The sequence below is a fragment of the Molothrus aeneus genome, chromosome 25 (genome assembly GCF_037042795.1).
Source record: "Molothrus aeneus isolate 106 chromosome 25, BPBGC_Maene_1.0, whole genome shotgun sequence".
In the NCBI taxonomy this organism is placed as follows: domain Eukaryota; kingdom Metazoa; phylum Chordata; class Aves; order Passeriformes; family Icteridae; genus Molothrus; species Molothrus aeneus.
In genome coordinates, this window is record NC_089670.1 from 3,033,289 (window position 1) to 3,060,389 (window position 27,101).

General features: G+C 47.1%; 2 protein-coding genes across 4 annotated transcripts; one reads left to right on the plus strand and one right to left on the minus strand.

Annotated features, from left to right (window-relative positions):
• Positions 1-204: 204 nt before the first annotated feature.
• Positions 205-10,524, minus strand: FN3K (fructosamine 3 kinase). 2 transcript variants are annotated; one of them, XM_066565677.1, is made up of 7 exons: positions 9,727-10,524; positions 7,326-7,505; positions 6,181-6,332; positions 4,837-4,928; positions 3,931-4,013; positions 2,980-3,102; positions 205-2,237 (listed from the first exon to the last, which is right to left on the minus strand). In XM_066565677.1, exons 2-7 carry the CDS (start codon positions 7,470-7,472, stop codon positions 1,899-1,901), a joined length of 936 nt encoding a protein of 311 aa, XP_066421774.1. In that variant the 5' UTR covers positions 7,473-7,505; positions 9,727-10,524; the 3' UTR covers positions 205-1,898. The 2 variants fall into 2 exon arrangements, with proteins under 2 accessions (XP_066421774.1, XP_066421773.1); XM_066565676.1 differs by lacking the exon at positions 9,727-10,524 and having other exon boundaries at positions 7,326-7,542.
• On the plus strand, positions 10,327-26,356 carry WDR45B (WD repeat domain 45B). Of its 2 annotated transcripts, none has more exons than XM_066565675.1 (10): positions 10,327-10,418; positions 16,744-16,818; positions 18,533-18,634; positions 19,187-19,274; positions 19,784-19,878; positions 21,216-21,406; positions 23,194-23,279; positions 23,953-24,054; positions 24,540-24,661; positions 24,936-26,356. In XM_066565675.1, exons 2-10 carry the CDS (start codon positions 16,761-16,763, stop codon positions 25,040-25,042), a joined length of 951 nt encoding a protein of 316 aa, XP_066421772.1. In that variant the 5' UTR covers positions 10,327-10,418; positions 16,744-16,760; the 3' UTR covers positions 25,043-26,356. The 2 variants fall into 2 exon arrangements, with proteins under 2 accessions (XP_066421772.1, XP_066421771.1); XM_066565674.1 differs by lacking the exon at positions 10,327-10,418 and adding an exon at positions 11,419-11,683.
• The last annotated feature ends 745 nt before the right edge of the window (positions 26,357-27,101 follow it).

Genomic DNA, 27,101 nt, shown 5'->3' on the forward strand with positions numbered 1-27,101 from the left:
ATCATCCAAACCTCACACAGTTCTGGAAACAACACTGGAGCCCTACAGCCCCACTGATTGTACAGGAAATTCAAGGATGTCACAGCAGCTGAGTTGCTCTTTCCTGCTATCCAGCAGCTCCATCCACACCCAAATATTTTATTTTCAGGCTCAAATTCATTCCATTAAACCACTGTCACAAACCAGATGTACACTGAACAGGGCTTCTGCAGGGCAAGTGTTTTATTTGAGAAGAAATTTAAGTTCACAAGTAGTTCCCAGTGTGATACAGGTTGGTTTGTTCACATCCATAAACACCAGTGCACATGCACTTTGCTCAGACCTAGATCTCCCAGCCATCAGCTACAATCCCAAACTTTACTGTTCCACTGTTTTAGTTCCACTTTTCCACTGTTTTAGTTCTTTCCCACTCTTTTAGTTCTGTTAAGTTTTATAACCAACCCCTGATTCAAAGGAAGCAAAACTTTTTCACTATTTGTATCATATTTACAGAGAGCAAAGTGCATTGTTTTAAACCAATTACAACATCAAATTTTAAACTTAATTAAATCTTTATAGCACAACCATTTAAAGTTAAGAAAAGTCTAAATATACTGAGCAATTTTGAATATAATACTTTAGTATTAGTCATGCCAACCATCTGAAGTCTGAATTCTCAGGTCATTCTCACCCAAATCTTCTAATTCATATTTGTGGGACTGCACTTACTTTTAATCTCCTTGCTACTTCCATTAAAATCCTCCAGAGTCACTGATGTACCCTAGCTCAGATTGTGCACCAGTATCTTTACTGAACACTTTTCTCCCCAAATTCCCACTGCCTGTGTTTTCTGTAAAAATAAAGCAGTAAGGAACAATGAAACCCCTTAGAAATCCACCAGATTTGACACTGTTCCTTCCATAACCCAGTGGTGGCACAACAGACCAGCTTTGCCCACTGCACTCGTTTTCTAAAACTGAAAATACATCAAGCACCAACCAACCCAGCAGCCACAGGTGCTTCCTCTCACCCAGCCACCTCCCTCCCACATTTTGCTGTGTTTTCACAAAATTATTTAAATATTAAAATTATTGTAGTACAACACACTGAAATATGACAGTAAAATGATTAAATCCTGTTATCAACTTTGAGTGGTAATAACCTACTTCTGACTGTACAGTTAATTACCAAGGAACTACACATCCTTCCAGAAAATACCACTGGAATTTCAGTTCTTCTAGGAAGGGAAAAATGAAAGTGAGTAAATTACATTAAATTAAAATAAATATTAGAAATATTATTAATTACATCTGTTTGCCAAATGCAGCCAAAGGGCCTTGTCTGCTCATTAAATTCAACAGAGAATGTTTTCAGATTCACAGAATCTGACTGAAATTTTGGATTAGGACATTTGACAAGCAAAAGGAAAGGAAAGGGAAACAGAAGACCATGGAAACATTCATGGGGAAAGGGCTGGGAACAGACAGAAAACTAAAGCAGAACTAACAGGGGCAGACACAAGAACTTGCTTGCAGCAGCAGTGTCCCACAAGTGCAGCTCTCCATAACCAAGTGCAGCTGGAGCAGCAGCAGGACTGGGGAGATGCTGCTGAGGACCAGCTGTGGGAGCAGAGCACAGAGGTGAGAGAGGAGCAAGGGCAGGCTGCCTGTGCTGCTTTCCAGGCCACTGCAGCCTTGCCAAACAGTGCAGCCCTTTCCTCCAGCAGGGAGGAATCTGTGCAGGGAAACCAGTGCCCAAGTTAAAGATTACACAATTGCTTTTAGTTAGTGAGGCTCAAAGTGCATTAAACCTTCCCCATATTGGGTGTTTTACCACCAATTCTGAGTTTGTGGTACTGGGGATGAGCAGGGGCTGCTCATTCCTAGGGGGCTGTGTCACAATTTCTCAAATGTACCTGGTTACTTGAGAAGTTTCCTCATCATGTTTAGGGTAGAGCCCCTGTACCCTGTCCCAAAATGGTTCCAGTGGTTGATGTAATTAAAGAGCTGATACAACTTGTTCCGTTTCTCAAACCCTGGAGCCTTGGGTATTTTACTGTGATAGGCAGAGAAAAAAGAGCTGCTGAAGCCCCCAAACATCCCAGCAATGGCCAGCTCAAATTCTGAGTGGCCATAGAAGCAGGCAGGGTCAAATATAATCGGCCCAGAGTCGTCCTCAGCCACGTTCCCTGCCCACAGGTCCCCGTGCAGGAGAGCAGGAACAATTTCCACATCACAGAACATTTCAGGAATCTTTGGCTGAAAAAAGCATAAACAGACATGCACAATTAAAGAGTTTTGAAGAAAATAATAAATAAAATAAAGTACTGTAGCATGTTAGAGCCTGGGGTGGCCAAATGCTGCCTGTGTTCAGCCCTCATGGACATTGATGTCAACAAGAACAAGCCAGTGATAAATGTTCTGGATTGTTCTTGACAGAGCTCAGCAAAGCATTTAATTCACAGTCTGGTATCAGTACCTGGTACTGATGTATTGTTTCTAGACATGGATACTGTTGGCTGTCATGAGAAATATAAAATAATTTCATTTAAACTAAAAAGTTCCAATGGCAAAAAGGACTGCAGTAAGCACCTGGACCAATGAACAGAAGAGAGGGGGAACATCCCTGGTGTTCCCTGAGTGCTGCATGGAACATGGCCTGAACCAGCCTCAGCCTGGGCCAGGTAAAGTACAAATCTGTCCAGGCAGCAGAATTTCACCCACTTCACAACACCAAGCTCTTAGGAATTGCCATATTACTGTTATTACTAGCTGTATTCTTAGAAAGAAAGGTTAATTCTGAATTACAAGGGGGTTTTTTCCTCTATCTATAAAATTGAAAGAGTAACAGGAATTCTGTTCAGCTGACAGTGTGGCTGGACCCACTGTGAACCCTGCTCTTTGTTCCAAGCTGGGTAAATCCCTTATAAGACACCTTTACAATCCCACTGAAACACATTTTCTGAAGTTCTAGAAAACAGATTTAAAACATAGTTCATACTTTTAGCTGTGACCAGAGCTCTCTGGCTTCTCTGTCTCCATAATCCTTTTCAATGAGATCCAGCTGAGCCTGGAGCCGGTGGCGGATGAAGAAGGATGGCCAGTCACTCTGCCACTCATTCACCTGGAAAACACAGCACAGCTTGGTCCCACACAATTATTTTAACACACATTCATTCAGTGGTAATAAGAGAGATCCAGTTAAAGCATTCAGTGCTGACACAATGGCCTGGACAATGCCAGTGAGACAAATGCACAGCAACATCAGATGTTTTGTTTTGGGACTGCTCCTCTCCACCACATTTTGGTGGGGCTCTCTTTAATATAAGTTGAGATTCTGGCTATTTTCATTCATTCCCATTTTTTTTAATGTATTTTAGAGAGAGAGTTTCTAGTGAGATAATTTCAGTTGTTCAATGTCCTATTTCAAATCTTTTTGAAAACCTAGAAATATTCATTCATTTTTACTGAGTAACACATTTCTAATTTGATGAAAAGCTCTACATGGCAAAGAGTTTGAGATACTGAAGGTTCATTCAGTTGTTGTAGAATGAAATCCTGACACAAGCAGAGCCAGAAAATGGTGGAATTATCTCCAAGAGCCCTTTTCTCTCCAAGAGCCCTTTCCAATGTCTCATGAGCTGTTAGATGATGAGCCTCTCCAAAAGCACTGCAGAGATCCATACAGTAGGGGTGAATAAAACCAGGATATGGTCTATGAAGGGACACTGATTTTTTTAAATATCACCAAGCTAAAGAACCACCACTTCATTCCAAATTCTCACTCAAGCCACTGTGCCTGCTGGCCACAGACAGCACCAGGGAACATGGATGGAACAGGGAGAGCAAAGCTGTGGTCAGAAAGCTGCAGACAAATGGAGCAAGCTCAGCTATGAGGAGTTTCCAGACCTCTCCAAGTGCCTTTCACAGCTGTGGAACAGACAGACCATACCTGTGGGATGTAACCACAGCAAGTGGCTGTGTGGAATCCAAACTTATCCACAAACTGGGCCTCAGAGTGACCAGCTCCTTTTCCTACAGAACAAAATAAATATTAGGGGATTTGAGGTATTTACATGGTAAAATTTGCAAACACAAAGCTTAAGGCAGGAAAAATAACTTTAAGCAATGAATTACACTTATTTCATGGTCACAATCCTTTCTAAAGCTGGAAAGAAATCTTTTGGACTTGAAGATGCTGGAAATGAGGCATAGTCAGCCATGGTCAGTGAGTTTGCTTTGGATGAAGGAGTTGGACATTCAGGAAAGGAGCCCAAATACAGAGTCCCAATCTGCTCTTCTGGCACTTGGACATGTTGCCATTAAATGTAGCTTGGGTTTGATTCACAGATTTTTTGGGACCTGCCAGTAATTTGACCTTCACTCAAAAATAATGGATTATAATTTGTCCACCACTAAGAGTCAGAGCCAGTCCCTTCTGAAGTCATGGGAACAACAGAGATACAGACTGGCACTTCAGATTTTAACAGTTGCAACTCAAAAAATAATTCTTTATATAGCTGATTTCTTTTCATTTATTCTTTAATTCACTTCGAGGAGCAACAATTTTTTAATATTTTGCTACTTATTTGAGTTCAAAAATGTCATCCCAAACATCTTTAGAGGGGAGCTTAATTCTGCATTTACTAAGGGATAATATTCTGTAATCAGTTAATTATCTCAACCAACAGCAAGGAAAAACAGGGATTTCTGTAAGCTCAAGAACATTTTCAGAGAGTGCATGACAGTGAAGCAGAGTCCAAATTGTCAGTTTGACTTAGGAAGGTTGAAAGCAATGCTGCACACAGCCAAAGGAATTGCTTCCTTTTTGGTTTAGTACATTACATCAATGCTTTACCAATTGTGCTTCCCTCAGCTCTCAGCTTCTCTCCAAGTTTCTGGTTATGAAGATGAAGCTCTGCTATCTGCTCTCCCAGCTTTGAAGAGTACCTGTAGGACCAAATAAACCAAAATCAAACTGAAACAAGTGAACAAATGTTATATGGAAAAAAACTACCTCAATTAAATATGACCAAGGCTATTTTTGGCAAACATAGAACCTTAATCATATTCACAAGCACCTAACAGGGACCAAATGACAAGAGCTCTGAAGACACAGATAATACAACAAACACACTAAATGCTCTTGCAAGAAAGGTAAAGAGAGCACAAGGTAGTATAAGCAGGAGCAGAAAGGGAGGAGGAGGATGGTGTGCTCCTCCTTATCAGCCCCACTATCAGCAGAGAACAGAATGTGGTATCTCCTGTTGGCTTTACCCTTCCAAATCAGCTGAACAGCAGCTGAAAGGTAAATCTGAAAAGAAGCCATAGGCAGGGATTGAATCTAGTTTAGTTTTAGACAACTAAAACCCTGTTAAATATTCCACAGGTATCTTAACAGGAGTTTCAAGGACGGAAACTAATTTCTTCTCAATTCCCAGAATGGGGGGAAAACAATGGATTTAAAATTGCAACCAGAAGGACTAAGGTTAGACACTGGAAAATCCTTTCTAGGAACAGTGGGATGGATTAGAATAAACTGTTTGTGGAGGCTGTGGAATTGTCATTATTGTCCCAAATAAAATAGGTGGGTTGGATAAGCAGCTGCCAGAAGAGCCATGGGAATGACACTGTTCCCATATGGAGGCCTGGAACACAGCAGTGCTCCTGAAAATCTGTTTTCAGCAACACGTGACTCCTGAATTCCATGTTCAGGTTGGCTGACAGATGAAATGCAGATTCATCTTAACTTAATCATGGCTTAAATCATACTGGAAGATTCTACAGAGAGAAGCAGAGGTTTCAAAGACCTAAGCAGCCTGTAAGGTTAAAGAAACCTGTTGGGCAGGGAAAAGAAACTCCAGTGAAAAATCTCATGATAGAACGATGAGCCAAATTCAGCTGTGATTAAATTCAGTGCAGCAGCATCTCAGCACACATGGAGCAGCACACAAATGAGCAGTGACAGCCATTTCTAGTGCAGGAAAAGCAAAATATGGACAAGGAGTGTGTACACACATATACAGATACATACACACATATATATTTTTTAATATGTACCCAGAGAAACACAGATCTCAAGAGAGAGAAGTTCTGTCTCTGAGACAATAATGCAACTCTGCTCATGTAGTTTCCTGGCTGACTGTAAAACATTTAAAAAAATGTGTCCCAAAAGAGAGTAAAAAGAGCTGCATGGACATACTTGTTGAGGTGCTTCATCTTTAGGTACTCCATGGCAAACATGGCTCCTCCTCCAGGCAGGTCAATCACTTTGATGGGCTGAGGCACTCTCACAATATTGGTTTTCTGAATGGCTTCCAAACTTGCCATTTCCCCTTCAAACATTTTTCTAGCCTGTTAAGGAATAAGAATATCCTTGGGCTAAACTATGGGTGTCTACAATGAGTACATTTGACAAAGTGTCGAGGAGTTATTTCCTCTTGGTAAAAGGAGAGAGCTGCAGCAAGGCTTCAGTCCACACAGGAAGACTTAAAGGCCTTAACCCTAACCTCTTTTTTCTTTTTTCCTAAATTCATTCCAGGGTTGTAGGATATGTCACATTTCACCCTGATTTCCAGCTGCTTATGAAGACCCCAAACTACCTGGATGAAACAGCACCTCTGAGGATAATGTGGCCACTGCTAAATGAGGTAACATTGAGCCCTTAAATTGGTTCTTCTTTCCCCATAGGCCACTGGATGGAGACGACAGCACAAATATTCAGCTCTGTGTGCTCTGCATTTTTGAAGCAAAGGTGCTGGTTTTCATAGCAGTTTAGGATTATTTTGATAGGGATAAAGCAAATTTCTGATGCACTGTGGTGTTAGAAAAAGCATTTGAGTATTCATTTAGTAATAGAGAAGTCAAGAGTTTGGCTTGAGAAGCTGCAAGAGTTTTACTTTTAGAAATGTCAAAAACAATGGGGATGTTTGAAATTTCTGTAGCTTTAAAGATAATATGTGAGTTTTAGCACTGGCCCCTGTTTGTGCCCTCCCATTATCAATACTCCCAACTGGAACATGAAAAGGAATGCAGTGAATGCAAAGTCAGCTCTGGGCTTTTCCAAACTCCAAGTACCACAGTAACAGCTTTGTGCTTGGCCTCCTTTTTACAGGAATTCCAGTTCATTCCTGCTGTTGAGGGTTATCACATTGCATTACACTGCATTTCACACTAACCAAACGTGCTACATTAATTCTGGATATAAAATAGACACAGCTTTAAAAAGAAAACTCAGAACTGAAATAATTATGTATTATTAACGATCAGCTGCTTTTAAAATAAAAAGCCATCTCTATGCAATCATAGAGCTATCTCTATGCAATCATAAGATCTGCTGGCATTGACCTGAGGCTTGTGGTTGATTTTCACAAATACCCGTCCTCTGTCTGTCTCATACGTTTGGCCTTGGCTGATGCATCCTCCCCCAGAGCTCCCCAGTGCCTTCAGGAGGTTGGTGTTCAGCTCTGCCTTCAGGATCTTCTCCATGCTCATTTCCAGGCTGCTGCAGCCGCTCCGCTGCTAAACCTGCTGCGAAACAGGATTAAAGGTCTGGGTCCTTCTGTCACTGTCACTCTGCGATGAGGTAGGAAGGGCCACCCACCACAGGAAAAAAAATTTAAAGAGCACAGCTAAAAAAATAGCTCAGCTAGAGAGAATGTCTCAAAATGCTTTGCTTTTATAGCTATACATGAAAAATAAAATTCTTTATAAATATTTGCTGCAATAAACTGGAGAGACTAATTCTAGGAGAGGTGGGTCCTGGGGCCTCTCAGCGCTGCTGGAGCTGCTGGTATTTGTAGTTTGGAGCCGCTCTAAAGCTCGGGATCGCCTGCGAAGAGCGGTTTTAGGCCGATCCACTAGAGGGAAGCTGAAGGCAGCCCCAGGAATGGCCACAGGCGCTGTATCGGGGGCATTTGGTGTGAAACCCAAAGCTTCAGCCCAAAGGGATGTGATTAAATCCGCTAATCGGCCGGTGGGGTGCGGGGAGGAGGATGAGCCAGGCGGGGATCCCTGCGGGAATTCCTGCGGTGCGGGACAGTGCCGTGGGGACGGGGAGATCCCAGCCGGGCTGCGGGACGGGACCTGCGGGCACAGCGCGGCGGAGCGGCACCCACGGGGCTCGGTGTGAGGGGAGGCTGTTCCCGGTGTGAGGGAACAGTTCCTGCAGTGATGGAGGGCTGTTCCCGGTGTGAGGGAACAGTTCCTGCAGTGATGGAGGGCTGTTCCCGGCGTGAGGGAACAGTTCCTGTAGTGATGGAGGGCTGTTCCCGGTGTGAGGGGAGGCTGTTCCCGGTGTGAGGGAACAGTTCCTGCAGTGATGGAGGGTTGTTCCCGGTGTGAGGGGAGGGTGTTCCCAGTGTGAGGTGGGGCAGTTCCCGGTGTAATAGGAACAGGTGCTACTGGTGTGAGTATTCATTTGCTGTTCCCAGTGTGAGAGGATGCTGTTCCCGGTCTTATGAGTGGCTGTTATGAGGGGCTGTTTCCACTGTGAGGGGATGGTGTTCCCGGTGTTATGAGGGGCTGTTCCCGGTGTTATGAGGGGCTGTTCCAGGTGCTGTGAGGGGATGGTGTTCCTGGTGTTATGAGGGGCTGTTCCCGGTGTTATGAGGGGCTGTTATGAGGGGCTGTTCCAGGTGCTGTGAGGGGCCAGTTCCCGGTGTGACGGGAGTCTGACACTGTTCCCCTCTCCGCACAAGCGCTCCGTGGCCCTCCAGACTCGAACACAGGGGTTCCTGTTTAATGCAGTGCACGCTCCATGTAAGTACCACACTGACAAAAATTAGAACGTGAAGTCTTATTTTAGAGCTTGCTTACCACAGAAATGGTGTTTTGGGATGAATGACACATCCAATGCCACTGAAAGGACATGACATTCTGCTGCTGGGTTTTCATACTGTGTGTTTTTGTTTTTGATGTGCACAACACCATTGGTTTCCAAACTATTTTGTGTGGTTTTATACAGGGGATAAATACCATTAGATTCAACTCTTAAGTCCATGAAATCTGCGAATTACTAATAAAAATAAAAGAAAATCCTGTATTTTTTGCAAACAATTAAAAATATAAAAATGAGTTATGGGTCTGCATATTCAGGCAGAGGTACCTAAAATGCATTAAACACAATGAATATATATTAAACACAATTAAAATGTGTTCAGTAAAATAAAATGTATTAAATATACTTAACAATGTATTTATGATTGTTAAATTGTACCAATAGTGTGATAAATTCTGTAATGCTACAATTGTGCATTTGGATTCCTTGTGAAGTTCCCTCAGTAACTTTTAAGGACAAACTTCACTAAGCTAAAAATGGATCTATAATTATTATGCCCATGCACGGCAAGGTTTAGTGTATGTAATTAATTTGATAAATGGTTTTGTATGTTTTTTAATACTTTGGGGAATTAATTAGTGGGTTAAATACTTTCCTGTAAAAAAGAATAAATTTCATTTCATACCACTCTATGAGAAAGTTCTAGGACAAAAATGCCACAGACACTGTGGTAAAAGAAACACGACTTGAAGAACATGATTTCAAAAATAAATAAATAGAGTGTTTCTGGAAAATAAATAATTTCTTCTGATTTTTAGAAATGGTTTCTTTAACTGGGGAAGGTTAGCTTTATCTTTCTTTAGAAGAATTTGAAGAACAATATACCTGAACTAGATACCAGGAATGTGAACTCAGCCTTTAAGTTTCATGTAAGGCTTCTGATACAATATCTGTCTACAAAATTGTTACCTGAAACGTGGAAGAATAACTCAGGCCAAGTCTTTCATGTGTGAAGGGATTGTGTGACTCCTCCTCCTCAGTAATAACAATCCTTTGGTGCAGCTTCATCCCAGTTTCATATCAGCGTCCCCACTGTGTTGGCTGTGATGTTCCTCCTGGACCAGCACTGGGAGTGTAAAAATTCCGGCAGGAAAGTGCCAGAGCAGTGCCGTACCTGGAGCAATCGTGCATGAGTTTAAAGGGAAGGGCCATCAGAACGAGTCTGCTCTCAGGGAAAGCCCAACCCGCAAACCCCGTGCGGTGGAAGGAATTCCTGCGGGCTCTGGCCCCGGGTACGAGCAGGCTCCGCCCGCCGGGCTGAGCGTGCCGGGGGAGCTCCGGGGAACGCTGCGATGGAGCTGGCGGGGTGCTCAAACTGCAGCTCCCTGCAGCTCCGCGGGGCTAAACCTCCATCGGAGACACCCAGACTTTAATATTTGCCCGCCCAGTGCGGGTGTAGCATGAGCAATTCTGTGCCATGCACACAACGGCTGCGTGGGTTCATTTCTTCCAAATTATACCCTTGGCCTCCCCAGTGAGCAGCCTGGTCCCTTTGTGTGATATGCAGGAGGAATGCCTGGCTGCAGGGAGCATCTCCGCGGATGTGTGTCCGTCCCCAAGGCCAGGTCTCTGTTCCTCCTGCCAGCCACGATAAACACAAGGTAAGGACAGGCTGGAGCAGCACTCCCGGCTCCTGCAGCAATCCCACACGGATTATGTAAAGCCTGGGGCCCTTGTTGGGCAGGAGAAGCTTTAAAAAAAAGCAAAGGGTTTGGTATTTCATATACCCAGTCTCTTGGCTGCCTGAGGAAACAAAATCTCATAAAGAAGCAATGTGATTATTCTATTTTATATGTATATATGAGTACCCAAAGAATACCACAGCAGCTGGTCTGTGCAGAGCTCCGGGGCTGCACCGAAAATCTGCGGTCACCTCCCAGCAGAGCTGGTGACAAATCCGAGACGCGACAGCAGCGGAAGGCACAGAGAGAGCACGGGAAAGGAGGTGAACGCACAGGAGGGATGGGGAATAGCTGCTGTTGGTGTGAGCACACAGCCTGGGCTCCAGCTCACCATGCAGGCATGGAATAATCCGGCTGGGAAGGGTCCATCATCGTGCTCGAAGTAAAATCACTATTTCAGTCCAGTTAGGGTGCTCAGGACCTTGGGTCCCGAGAACTTCCACATTTTCAGGACGTATCTGTGCTGTTGGTGGTAGGGTTTGGGGGTTGGTTTGGGGTTTTGTCAAGTCAGGGAATCCCTATTTTAGCGCGTTCCAACCGCAGCTCCTGAGTTTTCAGTAGTTTGATGTGAAAGCTTTTACCAAGCAGTCCTTTGGAGCTGGGAGGGGCCCGGGCCACCCATCCTGCCCTCCGGCCCGGCAGTCAGTCCTGGTTTGTCCCGGTCGGTCCGGGCAGTCAGTCTCAGTCACTCCCGGCGCTCAGCCCCGGTGACTCCCGGTCCATTCCCGGCGCTCAGCCCCGGTCACTCCCGGTCCATTCCCGGCGCTCCCGCCGCCATTCCCGCGGCGCTCGACTACTCGGCGCTCCTCCCGCCGGGGGCTGGATGGGCTCTGCGCTCGGCAGCGGTGCCTGGCAGGCGGAAGCAGCGGCCGGCCTGTCCGCCTCGGCCCGGCGGGACTCGGCCGGACTCGGCTCCGCTCAGCCCGGCTCGGGCGGGTTCGGCTCAGCTCGGCCCGGCCGGGCTCGGTCCGGCTCGGCTCCGGCGGGCTCGCTGGACTGGGCCCGACTCGGGCGGGCTTAACTCGGCCCGGCTCGGTTCGGGCTCCCGCGGCGGGGCTGAGGCGGGCGGGCGCCGCCATGGTGTGAGGGGCGGGGGCGAAGGGGCCGAGCCGGAGCCATGAACCTGCTCCCGGCCAACCCGCACGGTAACGGGCTGCTCTACGCCGGCTTCAACCAGGACCACGGTGAGGCTGCGGGCCCGGGGAGCCGGGTGGTGCCGCGGAGGGGCGGCGGTGCGGAGCCGGGGCCGGGCTGGGCTGGGCCCGGGGCTGCCGCGGCTCCCGAGCCATCCCTGCGGGGTCCCGCTCGCGTCCCGGGGCCGCTGCTGCCCTGGGGATGCCCGAGGGGTGGCGGCTGCAGTGCTGGAAGGAGCCGGGAAGGCCGCTGGCAGCGGGAGGGTTTAGCGGCTCTCCCGTTGTTCAGCGCTGTGCGGTCGTGGCTGTGCCCAGCGCTTCAAGTCAGGAGAGTTGAATGGGGGGTGGGTGAGCGGAGAAGGAACAGGACCAGGCCCAGGCTTGTTGGGGCTCGCTGCGCTTGGCTGCTCCCCGTGTGTGGCTCCGGCAGGCTCTCAGAGCCTGGGCTTCAGGGGCTTCCTTGGGAGCTGCTCACAGTTCAGCCCTTTCTCAGTCTAAGTACTCCACATTCAAAATGAGTGGTGTAACTGCTTTCTTCCTTCTTTTTACCTGGTTTGTGTTTTAAAAACTGTGCTTAACATACTAATCATACTGGCAGGCAAGCACTGATAGAGCAGCCCCTGTGCATCCTTGGCTTATCTTTTCCCTTTGTTAGAGGGGAAGGCCTGCTTCAGAAACAGGGTGCATGTTCCTCATCCTGCTTTGGCAAGACAAAAATAGCACCAGTCTTATGAGTAAGTGTCGTTTTTGTGGAATAAGGAGTAGAAGCTCATCATTTTGTAACATCCTTTTGCCTTAACAAATAATATTCTTGCTTAAGACACTCTGGCAGCCTCTGTCATTGTAGACTGCAGCTCATGTACCTGTTGCTGACGCTGTTGAAGTCGTGTGTAAACACGAATTATTCTGTTGATTTTAGTCAAAGGTCTCTGATGACATCTTGGCAATAGCACATGAAGGAGGTAATGAGGTGAGAGCATCTTGGCAACTCTCTTCCTCCTATCCCATAGACTTGAAAAGAATAGAACAGTTTGTTTCTCTGCACTTATTTTCATCTTGCCTCTCGAACAGAGATGAAAAAAGATTTTTGAGCATGAGCTTAATTTCAGATCTGCAGGGTCTGTAATGGAGCAGTGATATTTGGTGCTTGGCCTGTAGAGCTGTGTAAGAAGAAAAGTTTCTCTTTTATTGCAAAATGCCTTTAGATCATCATTTAAGTGTAAAATTTGTTTGTTATGAAGGCTCCCTTAATTCCATAGCAATAAATGCAAGACATCCTCCTTTTTCAAATGATATCACCTCCAAAGCGCCTTAAGGAATTTGTCTTGGCAATCTGTGAGCTGGCAGTATTCATGTCCCATCCACCTCACCTGGCCAGGCAATTGAGTGATGACAGAAAACAAGAAAAAACACAATTGGCTTCTGTTTGGCAGCTCCTGGAGCTGCTGCTGTGAGGAATGATGACGCTGCACTGCAGTAACTCAGTGACCTTTATGAGTTTAGGGCTCCTGTAAAGTGCTGAAGGGCAGGTGATGTTTGGCCACCTGAGGGAGAGCAGAGGGGAGGGGAAGTTCCCTGCTTCCTTCTTGCTTTGCCAGGAATAGAGTGTGAGTCACTGGAGTGCTGGAGCTCACAAGTGTGGGTGTCTGCATGTACTGCCACAATAACCTAATTTCTTAGTAATTTAAGACTGGCCAATCCCACAGGGATGGGAGAACAGGAGGAACCATCTAAGAAGTCTCTCTGGGGCTGAGTCTCCCTGACTGGCAAGGATAAAGCAGCTGTGGTTGTTCTGCCATGGGCCTCCTTCGCTCTGACTGGAGTGATGCTGGTTTTCTATCAGGTGTCTTTGTTACTTTTAGGCTTTAAATTAAAAAACAAACAGTGTAACACAAGGAAATGGAAGTTGTCATTTGGTTGAAGTCAGAATATTCTGATTTTATCTTCCTTATTTCAAGACTGTAAGCTCCTGATTTCAGATCCTTTTCTAATGCTTAGAGAAGGACAATAAAGTGTTTTTCAGAAATGAAGACACAAAACATCGTAATAAATGGCCATACCTGTAAATTGCTGACAGATTTCTCTTTTGTCACTGTTGCAGCCTAAAGCTGCTTTGAAAACTGAGGTGTGGGTTTGTTTTGGTGTGGAAACCCTTGACTTATGTATTTACTCTTCTCCAGTGGGCTGGGATGCTATGTAGGGCCCCACAGTGTTGGTAGGGTCCTGTGCTCTTGGCTTTACACAGCATTTATGGTGCCAAGGAAAACCACCGTGGCACAAAGTGTGCTGGACGTGGTCACTTCCCTGTGCTCCACTACTGCCCCTGTGGGACCTCACAGCCCAGAGCCTGCAGGTTTCTCTGGGCCAACGTGTCCCCTTCTAAAGGCTGGTCATTCATTTAACCCTGCCTTTTTCTGCAGAGTTGGAGGAGCAAAACTCACTCTGGTCTCACTGGCACTGGTGGCAAAAAGCTTATTTACTGTAGGAACAAGCACAACTAGGGGTCAAGGCAATTACTCTGTAATCATTACATTTTTTTAAAAAAGTATCTGAGTTATCTTTTGTCAGTGGCTTTTCAGCTCATCTGTCCCCTCTGGAAAAGAGAGGTGCACTTCTTGTGGAAGGAAGTGAACCGAAGGAAGTGTCCCCTCCACTGTCAGCCCCTTTCAGCTCTCACATGGAAGGCTTACAAGCCATCAAATTTGTGATTCCAGTGGAACAGAAATCAGTCAGGTGGGGATCACCAAGCTTCAAAGCTGTTCCTATGACTGAAGCAGGAATCTTCCTGTAGGGTTTTCTTCTCTTGTTTGACTCAGGGATGCCGTGCCTGAGAGCTTCATATCTCTGTGGGTAGTGATCGACCACATGGGGAATTTCACTGTTACTCACATCCCCACGTTCTGCTGTGCTGTCTTCAGTTAAAAATGTGGATATTCCCAAGGCATTAAAGCAGCCCACGTCTTACTCATGAGGTTGGCCCTGCAGAAAGCTGTAGTGGTGCTGCAGGAGGTGTAAAGTGTGTGTTTGATTGCATCAGGAATGCTGCATTTGGGTTCTTAGGAGCTTCTGGGATCAGCACAACTCAAACCTTACAGCACTTCCTTACTGGGAACAGCTTCAGCATCCCTTCCCTTTGACTTTCCTGGAAATACAGGATGGGAGTAGAAAACTGTTGCTGGAAAATAATTATATGGATCAGGTGTGAGGAACAGATCAGTTCTGTCCTGTAGAGCAGTGCTTTGTGTAGAGGGGAAGGTTTCCAGTGCTTTGTGTAGAGGGGAAGGTTTCCAGTGCAGTTCTGTCCTGTAGAGCAGTGCTTGTGTAGAGGGGAAGGGTTCCAGTGCTTGTGTAGAGGGGAAGGTTTCCAGTGCTTTGTGTAGAAGGGAAGGTTTCCAGTGCAGTTCTCTCCTGTACAGCAGTGCTTGTGTAGAGGGGAAGGTTTCCAGTGCAGTTTGCTCCTGTACAGCAGTGCTTATGTAGAAGGGAAGGTTTCCAGTGCTTTGTGTAGAGGGGAAGGGTTCCAGTGCTTTGTGTAGAAGGGAAGGGTTCCAGTGCAGTTCTCTCCTGTAGAGCCATGCTTTGTGTAGAGGGGAAGGTTTCCAGTGCTTTGTGTAGAGGGGAAGGTTTCCAGTGCTTTGTGTAGAAGGGAAGGTTTCCAGTGCAGTTCTCTCCTGTAGAGCAGTGCTTGTGTAGAGGGGAAGGTTTCCAGTGCTTTGTGTAGAGGGAAAGGGTTCCAGTGCAGTTCTCTCCTGTAGAGCCATGCTTTGTGTAGAGGGGAAGGTTTCCAGTGCTTTGTGTAGAGGGGAAGGGTTCCAGTGCAGTTCTCTCCTGTACAGCAGTGCTTGTGTAGAGGGGAAGGGTTCCAGTGCAGTTTGCTCCCTGGCTGTCCCAGGGCTGGGAGATCACTGCAGCTCTTACAGACCCAGCAGCCAGCGCAAATCAATGCTGAGGGGGGAGGAGAGAAAGTCAGCAGGGCTCATATCAAAGCCTATTGCAATATGGTTGCTAATCCCGCTAAAATTATTACATTCACATTATCTACTTTGTGAGTGTGTGTGTGTTTATCTGTGTAAACAAGAACTTTGTGCACTTAATTTATTACAGTTTCTTGCACAGGGTGAAATTGTATCTGGGAGTTTTTCAGGTTAAGGGCATAGGGTTTTTTTGTTTTGTTTTCTTCCCCCACACACCCTGTGATTGTTGGAGTATCAAGTTTGGGGAAGGGTTGTGTTTAGACAGAGCTCCTCAGCTTTTATTTGTGGGGTTCAAATCATTGCAGTACATAATAATAGAACCAGAGTAACTGGAACTTATGCTCCAGTACCTCAGAGATCTGTAACTGGATTTTTGGTACAGTACATGCATATTGTGAACAGCCAACCTGCCATCAGGCTGCTGCCAGTGACAGCAGCTTCTTGGTGACTTGGCCTTGCTCTGATTTCACAGTGGCATTGCTTTGTACCAGTGCCTGTGTTCACCTGTTAGCAGGGCAAGGAGCAGGACAAGGGACTGCCAGCTTAATGGATTCCACTAAAGAAGCACATGCTATGAAAAAGTAACTACAATTATTTTCCAGAGAGTTTTAATCTGCCTTCTGCTTGTGTCCTGGGTTAGACTTCAGCTATTGGCTTATAGTTATTGACAGGTACAGCAGTCACCCTTGTTAGCACAGCTGGAAAAGCTGTTTGATGAGCACTGTGCTCTAGAAACATCCACAGCAGAGTCGTAACCATGAGGTGAATTTGGATCTATTAAGAAAGGAGGGAGCTCACTTCATAACTGTTGGACCATAAACATTAAGATGCTGGTTTCCTGCACTCTAGTGCATGGCACAGGATCCAGGTGGGTTGGGAATTGGTTTCTTTTCCTTCTATTGTTTTCTTACCTGCCTAAAACCAATATCAAGACATTTCCACCAGGCCAGCATAGAGGACAACTTCTCTGGAAGATTTTCACTTGCCATCACTAACAGAGCCTGTGAGTGCTCTTCAGCTTGAGTGTAACCATGCAGTCGTTGAGCAATGCTTTCCTCACCCTCTGGCTCTTGCTTCCTTCTTGAGTGTACCTGGCAATTACTATATATGTGTGTATATATGTGCTTTTTACCACAGGATGCTTTGCATGTGGAATGGAAAATGGATTCCGAGTTTATAATGCAGATCCACTCAAAGAGAAAGAGAAACAAGGTAAAACACTCACTTATTACCCCACGCTGCTCTGTGTTGGAAGCTCAGCCTTCTCACTTTTTCCTGACTGATTCTTGCTCAGCTTTCACTCTTCCACCCCTGGAAGGCTTTGAATAAAGCCTCAGGAGAGGCAGCTCCTGCTGCTCCCACAGGGACTCTCACTTGTGCCATTGCCTGGTCAAAAGTCTCCATGCTGTTAATTTGCACACTTGGCTGATGAGGAATTTGTCTCGGTTTCTGGCAGAGTTGTGTTTGCTGTTGCTAATGTTTGCAGCCTGAGTAGGAGAGGCATTTCCTGGTGTTTATGAGCAGGAGGAGTGGCTCCCTGCAGCCATCAGAAGTTGTTCTGTTCTTGTGTGCTGATCTGGATGATCCAGTGTGGCAGTGAGACCCCAGGCTTTTTCCTGAAGATCTCAGTGTAACATTTCTCATGCTCAAGAGTACTGTCTGCAAGAGCACTGAGAGAGGTCAGACCTCTAATGCTCTAAATATTTACCTTCTATGAATGCTTTAAAAATTTGGGAGGATCTTAATGTGGTAAAGCTGCTCCTGTGTCTTAACAGAAGTCAGTAGATGAGCTGTGTTAACAGTGGAGCTTTTTATCAGAAAGCAAACAAAACTGAGTCAAAACATGGGCAACTGAAACTGAGCCATGTCATTCTACCCTAAATATAGGAAGCGAGCTGCTAAACAGGTTTCCCAGCACTTTCAGCCTGTGGTGAGAAAAGGGATTTAATAAGAGGAAAAATGTACTTAAACTAGCAATTCCTACAAAATCAGGCACATTTTCACTTGCTACCACTGTAAGGATTTTAGTCACTGTTCACATGGCCAAAGCTGACAAACTATTTTCTGCTCTTAACAGTAAATTCTTCCATAAGCAACATGCCTTGGGACTATCACTTGTGACAGTGTGCTCAAAGAGTCAGGATTAGCCTGAGATGCTGTAGATTCCTTGTGAAAACTCTCCCTGCCAGTAGCTCTGGATGGAGATGCTTCCAGGACTCCTGTGGTGAAAAGTTCCTTATGAGTCAGATTGCCTTTTCCCTGTGGATTCTGAGAGCTCTCACTGAACTGGCTGTGTAGGCACACAGAGATCCTGTTCATTGTTCCTGTGGGTTTAAACCTGCCCAAGACACTCCCAGCTGGAGCTTGTCCATTTGATTTTCTCTGTAACCCAGCATGAAACCAAATCTTGCTGCAGCCCCAGCTTGTCTGTCTTACATCCAGGAGTTCCAAGAAATTCCCATCCAGGCAATGACTCAGTGTTCTAACACAGATTCAGAACACATTACACATTCTTAAGTTGTTTCAGGTTATCCCTTGTAAATACTGCAGAGCTTTTTGTCACAGTAAGTAAAACCTCCTAGCAGAATGTGCTGTCCTGCTTTAATGGAGCCGGGAGGAGGATCTGGTGCAGAAAGGGGTAGTGTTCAAGTACAACTGTTCAGGAAGGAAACACAGCACTCAGAAGTGCTGTTGAAGAAACCACAAGGGCTTGTATGAAATCCAGGGCTTCACTGCTCCAGTATGAAGAACCTTCAAGGAATCCTCATTCTCTGGTTTTTAAGGGCAGCCAGGGGAGGAAGATGCTCTTCTTCTCAGGTGCCTGAGAAATGTGCTGGATAACACAAGCTTTTCTTGTAACAGTGGTAAAAATTAGATGGCAGTTTAACCAGTTCTGACACTTTCAAATGAAATATTTGTCTTGCAGAGTTTCTAGAAGGTGGTGTTGGCCATGTGGAAATGTTGTTTCGTTGCAACTATTTAGCCCTAGTAGGTGGAGGAAAGAAGCCGAAGTACCCACCCAACAAAGGTGAGCTGGAGGGGTGCACGCTGCAAAGGCAGAGAGCTCCCACAGCCAGGGCCCTGAGCTGCTGCCCTGAAGGTCAGGTGAAGGGGATGCTGCTGCTGCAGGTTGAAGTCACCATGGTGCAGTGAGTTGCATCACTGCTGGTGCAGTGCTAACAGGCTGGGACCTGCAGGGGCTGCTCTCCAAGGCCTGCTGACCTTCTCACAGTGAGCTCTGCAAGGAGCAGGAAGCTCCCTGCCTGGCAAGCTTTGTAGGAAAATGTACCACTCTTCAACTGCTGCATTAGTTCTTCCATAATTCTCAGAGCAAACAAAAAAAAAAGCTGCTTTTCCTTAGAATGATATGTGTTTTTTGTCAGGAGTTGACCAGCTCCTGCCTGCACAAGTTACAGTGTGAGTGAGGGGGTGCCCCAATGCCTTTGGTTAGCAGGATGCAGCTGCTTAACCATTGGGTGAACCTCTTGATCAGACTGTGGGGAGCTGCAAGTTGTTACAAGGGAGCTGTGGATCTCTGAATATGCCTCGATGGTCTGATGCAATCTCTGCACTCTTGTAGTCATGATCTGGGATGACCTGAAGAAGAAGACTGTCATTGAGATCGAGTTTTCCACAGAAGTCAAAGCAGTGAAGCTGCGAAGAGACAGGTGGGTACAGCAGAGGGGTCCAGCTTGGCTCTGTGCTCCTACTCACTCCCAGCTGCTTGTACAAAGAAAAGGGTCCTGCTGGAAAAGCAGCAGGTGAAACAGGCTCTTGGGGTGGGGTACTGGGTGTAAACAGGCCACAGTTTAAGTATACTGCTATGTGAAGCCTTGGTGAAAAACCTCAAGAATTCCTGGTCCCCTAATGTAGGGAAATATTCTCCTGTGGCTCCTGCTGGTTTTCTAGGTATGGAGGGGAGTGGAGAAAATTCCAGCAGATCCCTGGAGCAAGAGCAGCTGTGAACAGCTGGAGTCTGTGTATGCGTGGGTGGAGGGGCTGGATAAAAGTGCTTTGCAGGCTTATCTTGCGTGGCTGCTGCAAGGCTGGGAGTCTCTTGTGGGGGAGGGCAGGAGAATGTGGCTGTTGAATCAGTTGAAAGCCTTTGCAGGTCTGAATGAATGTTTGTGTTCCTGTTTTATCCACCCGAGTCACGGGAACTTCTGGTCTGTTTCAGAATTGTGGTTGTCTTGGACTCGATGATTAAAGTTTTCACCTTCACACACAATCCCCACCAGCTGCACGTCTTTGAAACCTGCTACAACCCTAAAGGTTGGTTGTACTTGTGGGCTGGGGAATGGAAGCAAGTTCATTGTGTTCCTGACATGCCATTTCTCTTCAGCTGCCTCAGTCAGTTCTTTAGAAGTCATGAAACACTTACTGCACTGCAGTCGTGTCCTTTGGAGATGCTTTGTGTTTATAGAATGGTTATTAGAATTTATAAATACTTGGCCCAGAAAAGCTGTTTCCTGTGCTCATGTTATAGATGTGATTTCTGAAGAGCTTTCTTCTGTAAAGAACCTGTATTTTTAGTGGAAGGTTAATTATAAACACAAATTCCAGTAAAGTGCATCATTCTCTTTCCTAATAGAGCTGGAGGTGTTGAGCAAACTCTTCTCTCCTGGTAAAAAGAGCCCAATGAGCAAACTGATACTGTTCTTTTTAAATAGCAGGGCCTGGCTGTGGCTGATGTTGAGCCCAGGGAGGGCTTTGGGCTCACTCAGTGATGGCAGCAGGAGCTGCTGAAGGACTCTGCAGGGCTGGCAGGGGCTGGGAGGAGTGTCAGGAGGGTTGGAGCAAACACTTCTTGATAGTGCTGCAGGTGGAACAAGGGCTGCAGGCAGGGCTGGGTTGGTGGGGAGGATCAGCTCAGATGTCAGGAGGTGTTTTCTCCACCACGTTGTACAGGGTTGGAATCCCCATCTCTGAGGGTTTTCATGCCTGCCTGCAGCAAACATGGAATTGCTGCCATGGAGTCCCAGCCTGGACAGAGCTCCAGCAGCCTGACTGACTGACAGGCAGGGCATGCAGGAGGAGGAGGAGGAGGTTTTTTCTTGCACTGAGGTTTCAGGAATTCACTTGGCACCCACAGAACACCTGGGATTGGTGTGATTTACCTTAAATGGCCCACAAAACATTCACAGAGAAAAGGGTGCCAGTGCTGTAAGAGCCAAGCTCAAACACAAATTGATCATGGTTTTACTGATGGAGCAGAAGCTCAGATGTCATCCCTGATAAACTCTTACCCTTTCTGAGCTGCTAAGGAGACCTTTTAACTTCTTCTTAAAATAGCTGTGATGTAATGGACTGACTGGGCTGATCTGCAAAACCCCCCAGATTCTGGATAACCACAGCTGGGTTACATTGAAATAAACTGATGAGAGCAAGTTAAAATTACACAAATTATAAAATTATAAAGCTGCTCCTCTGCTTAACTGTGCTCTGCACTCATGGACAGGTGATGTTTTGGGACTAGCAATTAATGTAATGGCACTAGCCATTAAAATGAGATTCTGATTTACTCAGAATTATATTTTAGAAACTTACATTTGAAAAGTTGATTAGGATATGGAAATGATGCAATTGTTTGTTTTTGTTTTGTCTTTCAGGTCTCTGTGTCCTTTGTCCAAATAGTAATAATTCTCTCCTTGCATTTCCTGGAACACACACTGGGCACGTGCAGATCGTGGATCTGGCTAACACGGAGAAGCCTCCTGTGGACATCCCAGCTCATGAAGGAGTCTTGAGCTGTATTGCTTTAAACCTGCAGGGAACAAGAATTGCAACAGCATCAGAAAAAGTAAGAATGATGTTCCCTGCCTCTGACTCACTGTGTGTTCTAGTGTAGTGAGATAAAATAGCAAGTCACATCCTTTGGAGGAAAGACAGAGAAATACCTGCTGGGAAAATCTGCCACTGAACTGTGCACTCTCAGTCCTTCTTATCTTCTCTGCTCCTCTGGGGTGCCCAAACAGCCAACAGCCAAGGGCTGTGCCTGAGGTAGTATTTGTTTCAGCTGGCTGTAGCAGTGATTCTTCAGTGACATTTGAACACAACTTGCCCAAGTAGTTCATGTCTTTGATGTGTTCTTCAACAGATACTGTTAATTTTCAAAAAAGAAAGCAGTGGGGGGGAGCTTATTTGCATTCTTCACCTTTATTATTTTCTGCTTAAATTCACTCCAGACCCAGTGGCTACAGAAATACTTGTAAATAGTTCAGTTGTACTGGCAGGCTCTGTTCTGCTCTGGCTCAGCCCCTTTTACAGAGCAGGACAGGATGGGCTGCCCCCCTCACCCAGAAAGGGCCACAGAAAGCCCAGTGTTCCATGGGGCTGAGGAGGCAGGAGCCTGACAAGAACATGAAGTTAGGGTGCAGTGCAGATCCCCTGTGCTGGGCTTCTCCCTGGGAACCACAGAGAGAGCTGCCAGGACATTTGTTCTCCCCAGGGAATGTCAGGCAGATGGACCCATCTCCCTGAGCACAGCTCTTGCTGCCTTCTTCCACTCAGCTGAAATCAGTTTCTTAAGGACAAGCCAAATTAATCCAAGGAGTCTCTGTTTCACATAGTTTCTACTGCCCAGCCTGTCACTCAAACAGTTTAAAAAAAGAAAATGTATCCCAAGTCTCTCTCAAGCTTAATGATTGCATGTCTCCTAAACAGAGTTCTAAAAGCTGCCAGCTCCATTGCTAAATAGAGCCATTATCTGCTGCATTTGTATTAAACATTCCTTGTTTTGCATAGAGAAGAAGTTCAAGCAGCTTTTATTTTCCAACTGAACTAGGAGTCTGAGCCCAGTCAGCAAACATCTCAAACCTGTCTCTTAAATCAAAACTAAACTATGTTTACCAAGTCTTTCTCTGCTGGGTAGTTATTTCCTGGTGAGCTGCCTCTGTTAACCAGGTGTGTCCCAGGAGCTGCAGGTGGTGATGCACAGCCCAGTCTTCATCAGAGGAAAGCAGCACTGATTTGTTGATCACTTTATCTGAGATCCCCTGGCTGGTTCTGCAGCTCTGCTCTCAGCCTGGCTGACTCCAGCTGAAGCAGTTTCCCAGTGCAGGGTTCTGTACCTGACTGGAGGGTGCTCAGATTTGGATCAATACAGATCAGGAGTGTGTGGTAACTGATTCTTCTGAGTTATGTCAGCTGGAGCAGTTTCAAGACAAGACCAGCCACAGCTTTGTTCTACTTAGTGGGAAAGAATTGCACAGCAGCAATGAAAAATGCAGTGGTACTGAGGGGAGCATGGCAGAAGGGACCCCCAGACCCTGGGCACCCTCTGCACCAGCCAGGGTCTGCAAATCAGGGCCAGGGCTGCAGCAGTGCCTTAGAACTGAACTAAAAGAGACTTCCTGAGGCACTGAGTGACAAGATTGGACCCTGAGGCATTAGAACATTGTGGTGGTGGTGGTGTGTGGGGAAACTACTGTTCTTCCCCAAAATTAGGAGAGGTTTGCAAATCTACCAAGAATAAAACCCCAGCAGTGGGTGCAGGGGCATGCTGCTCAGACAGAATTTTAGGGTGCATTCACAGATGTAAAGACAGTCTTGTGCCTTTCCTAATACAATGCTTGATTCCTTTCCAAGGGGACCCTCATAAGAATATTTGATACTTCATCAGGGCATTTAATCCAGGAGCTACGTCGAGGATCACAAGCAGCCAACATTTACTGGTATGTTCAGCTGCTTCTGTGCCATCTGTGGCTCTGGCTGTGCTCAGGCAGCACAGGATGGCTCTGGTACCCTGGCTGCCTCTGCATCTCACTCTGGGCTCACTGCTGGGAGGAGAAGGCAGGAGCTGGGAGCTCTCTGAGGCCTGCACAGGCTGCAGGACCAGGGACAGAGCTGGGGCTGGTGCCAGGCCGTGACTCTGCTCAGCCCAGCTGGGAACTGGGGGATGCTGAACTTCCCACTGACACCCAGGGAGTGCCCTGATGCACTGAAACGCTGCTCAGGGGAACTGGGGGGAGCTTGGGGGCAAGGGGGGCTTTGTCCCCACATCTGCTGTGCAGGGGAGCACCCAGGGCCCAGGTGTGACTGTCCCAGGAGCAGGGAAACCCTCTGCCCATTCCCCAGGAATCTCCCATTGCTGTGCTGAGCCCCACTGTGGGGCAGCAGCTGCACATTCTGCCCAGAGCTGGTGCATTTCCTTCCAGCAGTGTCACAGTGACCCACACAAGGTGTCCATGTCAGGGCTGCTGCTGCTGCCACTGCAGGGCCTGTTCTGGAGCTGCTCATGCCAAAGCAGCCCTGCCTTGGGGCTGCCCCTGCTCCTCCTGAACTGTCTGTGCCAGGGCTGTGGGTCTGTCCCAGCAGCAATCCTGCAGCTCTCTGTGTTCTCTGCAGTATTAACTTCAACCAGGATGCTTCCCTCATCTGCGTCTCCAGTGACCATGGCACAGTCCACGTTTTTGCTGCAGAAGACCCCAAAAGAAATAAGCAGTCAAGGTAGGGATGGAGCCATTCTGAAGTGGGGGGGGGGGGTCCTTGAGCTTTGAATTGCATTTAAAAAACACTGGCAATGTCACTCAGTAGCAAAATCTCCACCCTGCTGAAGGTGGAAAGATCTGTCTGCTGGGCTGGCATGAAGCTGCAGATTCTGTAATCTCTGGGAATTGCCAAGTTCCTGCTGTCCTTTGCAGGGCTGTACCATTTCAGTAGAGGGTCAGTGTAGGTTTTAGTGGACCTTAGGATGAGCATATGTTGTGGAATCCTTCCTCTACTAAAAATCAATCTTCCTGGCAGATTTTGCAGTCACTTAAAGCCAGCAAGGTAGCTGTAGTGTCTCCCTTCCTGTGAGGGGAAATTACTCAGGTTATCTGATTCAGTAAAAAAATCAAGTGAAACCTGCACTTTGTTCAGTGCAGCTCTGAATCCACTCTAGTCAACACCTTACCAACCTGTTCATGTCTTTGTTTTGTTTTCTCTTTCAGTTTGGCCTCTGCCACCTTTCTCCCCAAATACTTCAGTTCCAAATGGAGTTTTTCCAAATTCCAGGTTCCCTCAGGCTCTCCGTGCATTTGTGCCTTTGGAACAGAGCCAAATGCTGTCATAGGTGAGTGCTGGAGGCATCCCCAGGGTGTGGCTTTGAACTCTGCTGGCTTGGAGGGAGGGAATGCTCTGCTGAGACAGGGCTGTGTCCCTGTCATCCAAGAGCTCTGGCTGCTCCCACTGCCCAGGGGGGAGGCACGGGGCTGGCACAGCACGGGGCTGGCAGGGCTGATGGCCCATGGGTCCCTCCAGAACACCTCTGTGAGTCTGAAGGGCAGCTGATGCTGGAGCAAAGCACCCCTGGCACAGCCCCCTGACCCTGCTTGTTTGTGTTGCAGCAATATGTGCAGATGGCAGCTACTACAAGTTCTTATTCAACCAAAAAGGGGAATGCTCAAGGGATGTGTACGCTCAGTTCCTAGAAATGACAGACGACAAGCTCTGACTGAGGGAGGGCAGTGCCCGGCTCAAAGCACTGCCTCAGCCACCCTGGCCTTTGAGGGACAGATCTGAGTGTCCAGCACTGAGCCAGAAGTTCAGCACAGCTCATGGAGAAGCCTGGCTCAACATGATCACAAGCAGCTCTGAAGTAGTGGACTACATATGTTTGTTCTCATTTCTGCAAGTATTCATCATTAAAATCTCTTTGGGTTACTGTCACCAACTCAAGTTTTCAAGATGTGGCTTTCAACAAGCTTGTGCCTATTGGGTTTCTCTTTAGTCTAAACTGTGACATGACTGTAGCTCCAACAAGAGTGCCTGCCACAGGGAGAGCTCTGCAGGGGCTGTCCACACCTTCAGCTGGATTTAGGAAAAGGGATGTGAAACCAGAAGATTTTAGGCTTTGCTTTACTTCCACTGCGTGGCTGGGAGAGGGGAACACTCTGGGTCATGCTTGCTCCTCCCTCCCCTGGCACAGCTGAGGGAACAGAGGTGGTGACAAGTGTGGAGCAAGGGACACCTCCAGATCAGGTCCTGCTTGTCCTCTGACCTGGTGCCCAGGGCTGGGGGGTGGTGGTGGTGTGGCCCTGCCAGTGCTGCTTCAGGTGAGGGATCAGCATTGCTTGTCCAAGGTGCCAAACTCAGTGAAGCAGCTGCAGGCACCTTTGGGCAAGGGCTGCCCCAGCTCCCCTCTCCTGTGTGAGCAGCCAGGGCTCCTGGAGTTGTAGAGCTGATTCCTTTCATGATCCAACAGTGGGTACTGGTGTGACAGCTCTGAAACCGCTGCCCAACTGCTGCAGCATGGCCAGCACAAGAACTGAGCAAGGTGGCAGGGAGTTCCATGTCTGCAATGGCTTTAAACTTGCAAACTTGTCTTTTTCTTTCCCTCTGAGCTGTCGTATACTATTGCTGCTGGCCCAGGGACAGGTAGGTTAGACTGAACCCACTGACTTGTACACTCTTCCCCAAAAATTGTTACCCTATTTCCTGCTGCCCTAAGGCACAAGCTCCTAACCCAGAACCTGAGATAGCCCCAAGTTTGGCATCTGTGGCACTAAACCCTGGGGCAGGGAGGTCTTGCTCTTCTCAAAGCTAATTTCACAGATGCTTCAGCCCTGACACTCTGTGACTTCAGTTGCAAACTCTAACTTTGACAAGTCCCTTTTAGTGTCATGTAACCTACTAAGGACTAACTTACCATGTTGATGTCAAGGTTGCATGTTGCTTTTATGCGTATTTAACCACAGGAATTGTTTTGCACACTTATTTGTAATATGTTATTTCTTTTAAATAAAAGTGACTAACTTTGCTGTATTCACTGATGGTCACAGCCATGGTTTCCATTGCTCCAGGCTGGGGGATAAACATGGGAGTCCATGGTGGTGGCTGGTGAAGGACAGGAGCTGAATCTGCTGCATGAGGAGGGGACAGGAGCATGTGAGCCACTGCCTGGGACATGCACCTTGCTGCCTGTCCCAAAACAAGTCCAACTTCCCAGTGCAAACCAGTTCTTGTTCAGCACTTACCTCACCATTCCGTCCCTGCTGGGCTGGGCCAGCAGAAGGACCTGGAGCTGTCCTCTCCTGGAGGAGGATGTGGTGGGGAGGTGCTGCAGATGCTCCCCAAGGGTGTTGTAAATCCTCTCCCTGTGCCAGTGGAGCTGCTCCTGATCCCAGCACCAGGAAACTCCTGAACTCCCCCACCCAGCCCTGCCCCTGCTCCCACAGCTCTGCTGGACCTCAGCTGAGCCCCTGTCCCTGTTATCCCAGAGCTGACAGACTACAAACACATTTCTGGGCAAGATTTAAACTCTTCAAATTTTGAAATGTGTCAAATTTTCCCTAAACCTCTGCTCCAACGTGGCAGCAGGAATGAAAATAACACCTGTGCAGGCAGCCAGCAGTGCTGCAGTAACCCTGGAGTGCCCTAATACACCTCAGCTGTCTTGTGCTACCTGCAAATGGATGGGATTAGGTAGAGCTGTTTCACAGGGATCAAATCCAGCACAGGATTGAGTCTCCCCAGCTGCTGCTGCCTCCAGGTTGCTCTGCCAGTGCTGCACT